Source organism: Periplaneta americana, chromosome 15 (genome assembly GCF_040183065.1).
Source record: "Periplaneta americana isolate PAMFEO1 chromosome 15, P.americana_PAMFEO1_priV1, whole genome shotgun sequence".
Taxonomy (NCBI): Eukaryota; Metazoa; Arthropoda; class Insecta; order Blattodea; family Blattidae; genus Periplaneta; species Periplaneta americana.
Genome location: NC_091131.1, coordinates 21,617,560 through 21,626,603, shown reverse-complemented (window position 1 = coordinate 21,626,603; position 9,044 = coordinate 21,617,560). Strand labels below are relative to the sequence as shown.

At 34.2% G+C, this 9,044-nt stretch overlaps 1 protein-coding gene across 2 annotated transcripts in view; it reads right to left on the bottom strand.

Moving 5' to 3' along the window:
• LOC138714716 (putative sodium-coupled neutral amino acid transporter 11) overlaps nt 1-9,044 on the bottom strand; it is a 59,388-nt gene that overhangs the window by 10,597 nt on the left and 39,747 nt on the right. For both annotated transcript variants that reach the window (XM_069846792.1, XM_069846791.1), the window contains 3 exons: nt 8,896-8,966; nt 5,375-5,536; nt 1,984-2,249 (listed from right to left, as the gene is read on the bottom strand). In XM_069846792.1, the coding sequence (XP_069702893.1) occupies nt 1,984-2,249; nt 5,375-5,536; nt 8,896-8,966 (499 nt within the window). The remainder of the gene's footprint in view (nt 1-1,983; nt 2,250-5,374; nt 5,537-8,895; nt 8,967-9,044) is intronic.

Sequence of the window (9,044 nt, the reverse complement as noted above, 5' to 3'; positions counted from 1 at the left end):
ATATAAAAATAAATTAGAGGGAGGTGGGATATGATGCTAGGGATTGACTTAATCTTACTCAGGATAGGGACTGATGGCAGGCTTATGTGAGGGCGGCAATGTCGAGTTCTCTAAAAGCCATAAGTAAGATAACATTAAGTTGTATGGATCATATGCAGAGACTAACAAGCAAACGTTCTGATGGGGACAGATAAAAAAGTTAATTTTTTTTTTTCCACCATGTTAATAATGTCAAAAGAAGTGTTTATACAAATTTTGGCCACTCAACCGCAATTACGAGAGTCGTAAAAAAATTAATTCATCAAGGGCCGCTAACAGAAAAAAACACAATTTCATTGGACAAATTTATTGGAACGGACACAGCAATTGTTGAGCTATTTTTCAACATATTTTCCATCGGAATTGAGACATTTCTCATATCGTGGGATCGACAGAGAAAGGTGCAGATGCAGTCAAACGCTGGTTCCGGTTTGAGGCGGCTGACTTCTACGACTCAAAAATTGATCCCATGGTATGACAAATGTCTCAGTTTCAGTGGGGGATATGTTGACAAATAGCGCAACAATTGCTGTATCTGTTTCAATAAACATTTCCATGAAATTGTGGTTTTTTCTATAAACGGCCCCAGAGAAAATCACTTTCTGGACGGCCTCGTAATTGCGGTCGAGTGGCCAAAATTTGTACAAGCACTTCTTTTGACATTATTAACATGGTGGAAGAAAACAATTTAACTTTTTTATCTGCCCCCATCAGAACGTTTGCTTGTAAGAGGAAGGCGGAAAATAGGAAAAATTGGAGAATGCTGGGTTTGCAGTGAAAGATTTGCCCTTGCGTAGAAAACTATGACTGAATATGTGTGCGTGCGTGTGAGTTTGTAAGGTTTTAAGGAAGAGGCTGTATCTGAGAGAACTGAGGTCATTAGTTTTGAAGTTTTGTCGATGCATTTTCTTGTTGTCATGTCATAATGTTCAATGACTGCATGGAAAACTAAAAATTTTATCAACAGTAATCTCACTAGACGTTTTGATTTTATCGATAATTCTGCGAGTGGAACACGAGCAGATTTATCTAGAGAAAATCAAAACTCGAGTGGGATTTAATTGACTATTACACGATTAGAAGAAAGTATATAAAGATTAGAAGTAACGAAGTACTCCAATACAATAAAATATTAATTGACTTACGAAAATACAACTGTCTTCAAATGTATTATTGTACCATCTCAACATTACAAATATTACGCTAGATGCATGCTAGATGACAGTAGTGTCTTTATACAGACACTGTAATGATTACTATTCAATAAATCTTAATATTAAACAATCTCTGATACGTGACTATCCATAATATCATATAGCAGAAGTTCTTTTCATTCTCTCAGAGCAGACGCTATAACATAACCTAACTAATATACACAAGTGTTAGAAAAGTTTTAATTAGCGACGATATCATAAAAAATAAACATGAATAATTTTAAAAGGAATAATTATTGAATGTACAATTTTCAAATTTGAATGTGGTTGGTGGTTCAATTGATGTTATATTGGACGTGTGCGTAATAGAAGTGGAACTCGTTGATTTAGGCCTACATGCTCTATTCAACTTATTCAGGATTTCCCAATGGTGCTCTTCATTTATTTGTAAATCGGATTTCAGAAGATGCATAGGTATGATAAGTGATTTTTATTAATTCTTGTTCTTGAATGCCAATGAGAGTCATATTTGAAACTGCTGTGCATCGACTGTAGTGGTTTGTAATTTTATATATATTTTTGACGTCCAGACCAGCGCAGTTTCAAATGTTGGCAAAGAAAGAAACAAATGCTAGGGACGCGATAAAATTGTGCGATAAGCAGCCATGATTGGTTGAAATACGTCCTTTCATACCGTTTTATTGGTCTAAAGTAGTATGACGTAGTAAGAGTGTAATAGTCAGCCAAAATTTACAGAAGCTTAAAATATTCATAACAAGAAGAAACTTACATTGAGCTCCAACACAACCCCGAGGCAGTCAGTTGCCATGGAGATGAGGTATGTTGTGAGAACAATGCAAATTGTAATTCCAACATGGCGCAGTGTTCTCGAACTATCCTCCTCAGGTGCTGTCTGGCGTGAGAAAAAACTGTTTTCTACGACTTCACGTGTCACGAAGCATTCGATGGGGAATGTCAGTAAAATAGTAATACTGAAGCTGATACGAGATACGTTCATTAGGTCGTCATTCCAACAGTAGTTCTCTAGAAGATCACCTGCAATAGATAGACATTTTGCTATGGAGTAGAGCATATTGTATTCAATTAGAACTAGAGTCTGGCTGGGCAGAAGAGAAGGCCTACTGGCCTTAGCTCTGCCAGATTAAATAAATAAATTATTATTATAGGAAGTTATTGGATTACTGATTGGGGCTAGAGGAACCATCACAAAAAGATTCGCGCATTTTTGCAAGCAGTTTAGTCTAGGACAAACTCTTGTCACTGAAGTATCTATGTCTGCAGTGAAGGGATCTATAAAAATCCTAAGAAACCGTAAATAGATTGATCTCTTTGCTATGGCGATCTGCTCACTTAAGTTGGGTTCTGCAACTAGTGCTAAATAGACGACTATGATCACCTAATAGCTGATAGATACTAGGAAATTTTATGTTTTTTCTGGAATTAATGATGTTTTGTTTAGTCTTTTCCAATTATTTCTAATTGTGCTATTTCTTATTCTTTCTCTTCTCCATTGTTTTCTTTTTTTCCATTATAACAACAATTTTATGGTAAGCTTTGTCTTCTAGGCAGCCTTCATTTGGAGGAAGCTGAATAAAATTTATTCGAAATAATAATAATAATAATAATAATAATAATAATAATAATAATATTATTATTATTATTATTATTATTATTATTATTATTATTATTATTATTATTATTATTATTATTATTATATTGATTCATGTTACTATACCAGCTAAACTAACGTGACACAATTCTTTCAGGGAAGTGCTGGAATTTTTATATATTATCATCATCCAAACAAGTTTATGGCCCAAGGCCTGTTACGATCTCGTGAGTCATTCTCGGTCCATCTTTTCTTCTTCTTCTTCTTTTTTTTTTTGAACAGCTCAAAGATCTCCTGTGGACGGTAATGAAGCATGGCTACCAGTGTTGTCTTGATGCATGGTAATGCTTGACCACATATGGCTCAATGCACAACAGATCTGCAGGAGTTTCATTGGAAGGTGTTTTAACATGCACCCTACATCCCGGATCTCACACCCAGCGATTACCACCTTTTCCTACACCTCAAGAAATTATTGTGCGAGCAGCATTTTCGCAGTAACAGAAAGGTGTAGACATTTGTCACATGCTGGTTCCGATCCCAGGCAGCAGACTTGTACAACACAGGAATACAAAAGTTGATCCCACAGTATGACAAATGTCTCAATTACGGTGAGGAATATATCGAAAAATAACTGAACAATTACTGTATCTGTCCCAATAAATATTTTTATGAAATTGTGTTTTCTTTTTCTAAATGGCCCCAAAGAAACTTACTTTTTGGACGCGCCTCGTACACGTCTTGATTGCACACTTTTAAGACTTTGTACTGTATCATTTATGAATTTAGTTATAGTAGCGATTTCTTAATGTTAATGTGAACAACAGCCAAATTTCTTGGCTTAAAAATCGACAATGTGTTAAATTGAAAAAAAAATCATATTAAAGAAATTACCCTCAAACTAAATTCAGCATGTTTTGCTATTAAACAATATACTTTGCATACTTCCAGTCGGTAATGAGTTTTGGAATAATATTGGGAAAATTCTACAGATAGTAACAGTATATACTACAAAAAGAGTAATTAGAATAATAGTAGGTGCGAAATTTAAGTATTTAAAAAAAAAAACTACAAATAATGCCCATGGCTTGTCAGTATATTTTTCATTAATAAACTTTCTTGTACCGGTATGTAATCGTGAAAACTTTGTAACTAATTAAACAGTTCATAGCATAAATATGCATAAGAAATGACTTTCATAAGTCGTTAAAATTTAACTGAAGAATATTGCTGGAGAACTTTTTAAGTGTAGTGTAAATATTCGTAATTTAAATATATATGGTATTGATTAAGGCTGGTTGAGTGGAAGAGAAGGCCTTATGGCCTTAACTCTGCCAGCGAAAATAAAACATTATTATTATTTTTATTATTATTATTATTATTATTATTATTATTATTATTATTATTATTATCAGCAAGTCTATTGTGCTATCAAAAAGGAGTGTGTTATATGGCAGTAAACTTTTTTTATAGCTTCCCTATGGATATAAAAAAATGAAACTCAAAACATAAGATTATTTAGGGCCAAATTAAAGAAGTGCCTAATTTCTCATACCTTCTATCCTGTACATGAATTTATTACATTCAACAATGCTGGATGAATATTTCTGTCCTGTATGAAGTATCGATACTAAAACTTTGTGTTGTACTAGTATACTATATGCACTTCATCATTTTAATGGATTCTACAAAACAAGATCTACATACTGAGTATTATGAAGTTTAAAATGAACACTACAAACGTGTTCACAATTTCCATAATTTTTATGACCTTGTAACATGATTACATTTTAATTATCCATACACTTGTACATTTTAGATATATCATGGTTAATTTTAAACAGTCCATCTCATTGACTACTATTATATTTATCATAGACTATAATGAGATATTGTATACATGAACCTGAAGATGCCTGAATGGGCGAAAACGTTCATAACCTATTTTATATAAAACTCAATGACTACATGTTATGAAATATATTGTCATTGTTTTTAATAATTGATTTGTCATACGACTGAATAAAAACAAATATTATATTGCATTACAATGTATAAACTAGCCCTGGTTACCGACTGATTACTTGTATGGGATTCATATATCATATCGCTAACACTGGTTTATGAATACGATAAATGTTAGTTTGCTGATCATCCACCGGAAGCCCACGCTAAAAATTTCTATGAATATGGCCCTATAGTACTATTAAGATTTTTTCTTTTTACATGTTCCATCGATGTGAAGCAATATACGAATACCATGTAAGTAAATACAATACAATAACTAATAACTTAGTTGACTAGTTTTGTTTTCATATCAGTCATCCTCAGAACTAAGAATACAGGATTTTAAGTCCAGCTCTCTAGCGACTAGACTACTGTGGTGGCCGCTTTGAAAAAACTAAAAAAAAGTAAATAATAAAACAACATTTAATACCTGAGAATCATATGGGTTCGAAAGATGATGAGACAAAAAATATAGAATAGGGAATGAGTTGCAGTGGAAGATGAAGTACAAATCAGTTACAGCCACGGAAGAATACAAACCAACCTTGTGAACTTCCAGTGAATGTGGCATATCCTGCAATTCCAAAGAGAGCTGAGACAACGAGAGAAGTTAAGATGGACGCATGTGTAACGGTGTCCCATCGACGCTGGTCAGCATCCTGTATGGAGCCATACAGGAGGAATGTGTTGTGGTGGCACATGAATGCTGAAAGTACAAGAATACATTTTAATGCCTTATGTTGGTTGAAACACCAGTCATTATCGCTATTGTGGAACATAGCTGATCAAAGTTGTTATATCAGCATGAAATACTGGCACTAATTTTATGTATTATTTATTTATTTAACCTGGTAGAGATAAGGCCATCAGGCCTTCTCTTCCCCTCTACCAGGGGATTGCAACTACAATATTAAGAATACAATTATAATTACAATTAATATTAAATTTACTGATACAATAAAAATCAAAGTACTAAAAGATTAACTGATTAATAAAAGCTAGACAGTTTATTGTAAAAGTTAAGAAGAGAGAAGCATTTCTTTTATTGATTAAGTAAAAATTAAACCTACTCTACGCAGTAAGAAAATGCTTAATAAGTTTACTTTTGAACGCTACTAAATTCCGACAGTCTCTGATGTCACTGGGTAGGGTATTCCACAAGCGCGAGAGCGAGATTGTGTATGATGATGAATACGATGATGCCTTATGTGTTGGTATGGCTAGTATGCGGCTATTTTGCTTGCGTGCGAAGAGATTATGATATGATGACAGGTAACTGAAACGGGAGTCAAGATAGGTAGGTGTAGAGGTGTGAAGGACTTGGAAAAGGAGAACAAGAGAATGAAAATTTCTATGTTCGTTCAGCCGTAGCCAGTTTAGAGGTTGGAAGGATGGGGTGATGTCACATAAGTGCACCATTAGTGTAATGGTTTGAGCATTGATTATCATGCTAGAGATCCACATTCAAGTACCGACGAGAGAAGCTAGAATTTGTGGTGAACAAAGGTGGTATTCTTGTTTTCCTTATGATTCCACCATTTTTCCATAATTAGTTAATTTTGAATTATCAATCCGGCTCATCTGAATTATGAAACCTTTCCTAGTACAAAGGCATACTAGAATTCGCCTTTACAAGACCTTGGCGAGACCTGTACTTTGTTACGGCAGTGAGGCATGGAGATTGAGGAAGAAAGACGAAAGCAGAATAACGACCGATGAAATGAAATTTATGAGATATGCAGCGAGATATACGAAGTGGGATCACAAATGCAATGGAAGAATTACAGCTGGAACCTGTAATTAATCAGGAAAAACATTATCGGAACAACTGGATAAATCATCTGCATCGCATGCATAGAGATAGAATCCCACTATCGTCCAAATGGGAAGAGATCTCTCAGTCATCCAAAAAAGCACTGAATTGAAAATTCAACTGTGAGATCGTAACAGGCCATATGGCCTAATACTTGAAGGGAAGAAGAAGAAGACTTAATTTTGAAAATTTCTTTCCAGGCATGTTCTGTAACAAAACATTCATATTGAGAATACCATATTTGCTCGCATAATTTGCGCAAATTTTTATCCTTTCTGACCACTGAAAAATTGAAGTGGCTAAAATACACTGATAGGCTATTTTTAGTAGAGGACTTGATCTGAGTTTTATTCTAGCTTTATTGAGAATGCAGGAAGTTGTGTCAGTTTATTTCAATATCGTAGCAATAAAAGATTTTCCTTATCTTGATTTAGGAGAAATTAAATTTATTGTAATCGTAATGGTTGTATTCTATATACCATAATCTGTTCAACAGTCTATAATAGTTGAAGATCTCCTCGGAATAATGATATAACCAACAAAACTAGTTCACCATAGTCTGTTGTGAGTTATTTATTGAAGGGATTACTCATTCGTGCATAGTGTAGTGCTCGTTGTTGTATTTTTTTAAATTGTTTGAGAACACTGAAGGGATTACTCATTCGTGCATAGTGTAGTGCTCGTTGTTGTATTTTTTTAAATTGTTTGAGAACACTGAAGGGATTACTCATTCGTATATAATGTAGTGCAAGCTATTGTGTTTTTTTAATTGTTTGAGAACACTGAAGGGATTACTCATTCGTATATAGTGTAGTGCAAGCTATTGTGTTTTTTAATTGTTTGAGAACACTGAAGGGATTACTCATTCGTATATAGTGTAGTGCAAGCTATTGTGATTTTTAATTGTTTGAGAACACTGAAGGGATTACTCATTCGTATATAGTGTAGTGCAAGCTATTGTGTTTTTTAATTGTTTGAGAACACTGAAGGGATTACTCATTCGTATATAGTGTAGTGCAAGCTATTGTGTTTTTTAATTGTTTGAGAACACTGAAGGGATTACTCATTCGTATATAGTGTAGTGCAAGCTATTGTGTTTTTTAATTGTTTGAGAACACTGAAGGGATTACTCATTCGTATATAGTGTAGTGCAAGCTATTGTGTTTTTTAATTGTTTGAGAACACTGAAGGGATTACTCATTCGTATATAGTGTAGTGCAAGCTATTGTGTTTTTTAATTGTTTGAGAACACTGAAGGGATTACTCATTCGTATATAGTGTAGTGCAAGCTATTGTGTTTTTTTTAATTGTTTGAGAACACTGAAGGGATTACTCATTCGTGCATAGTGTGGTGCAAGTTATTGTATTTTTTTAATTGTTTGAGAACACTGAAGGGATTACTCATTCGTATATAGTGTAGTGCAAGCTATTGTGTTTTTTTAATTATTTGAGAACACTGAAGGGATTACTCATTCGTATATAGTGTAGTGCAAGCTATTGTGTTTTTTTCCTAACCATTTGAGAATGGTGAATAGCATATTGCCGGTACTTTTTGTAGTTTTAAGTTAAGCAAAAAGTGGAAAAAAACAATCAGAAAAGTCAATTTGAACATTTTGCAAGATGAGATTAGTAAGAATATTTCAGGCTACTGATGTAGCTCAGTCGGCTAAGGCGCTTGCCTCCCAATCCGGAGTTACGCTCGGGCGCGGGTTCGATCCCCGCTTGGACTGATTATCTGGTTAGGTTTTTCCGAGGTTTTCTCCAACAGTAAAGCGAATGTCAGGTAATTATGGCGAATCCTTTGTATCATCCCACTATCACCAATCCCATCAACGCTAAATAACATACCTAGTAGTTGATATAGCGTCGCTAAATAACCGAGTAAAAAATAAAAATATTTCAGAACAATCTTCGGAATTGTTAAAAATGTATTGAAGCAGAAGGAGGAACTTTGCACATCTCTTGTGACACAGATAAGATGCACTTGTAATCATTTTTAACTTTATAGACATTTTCCCTGCTAAACAGGTTTTAAAAACTAAAGTTACTATTGTACTATAGAAACAGCAGCCGAATTTGTGTTGTGTGACGTGTGTAACAGAAAATTCCACTGAGCTTATGGTTTGAGGGAAATGCCATCTATGGAGGACCTTGTACTTCAAAGAGTTACGTTTTGTACTTCGATATTTAATTTTCCTTCTAAATAAATGCTAATCAGAATATTATTAAATAATGCATGGTAGAATGCTTACCGAAGGCCATGATTCCAATAGCTTGGACAATACCCCAGTTTGCAAATCTCCATGAATCCGATGTGCTAGGGCTGAAAAAACAAAAATCAAATGTGCTTAATACAAACATATGTGCTCAGGTCTCTCAAATTTCATCAATATTTTATTCC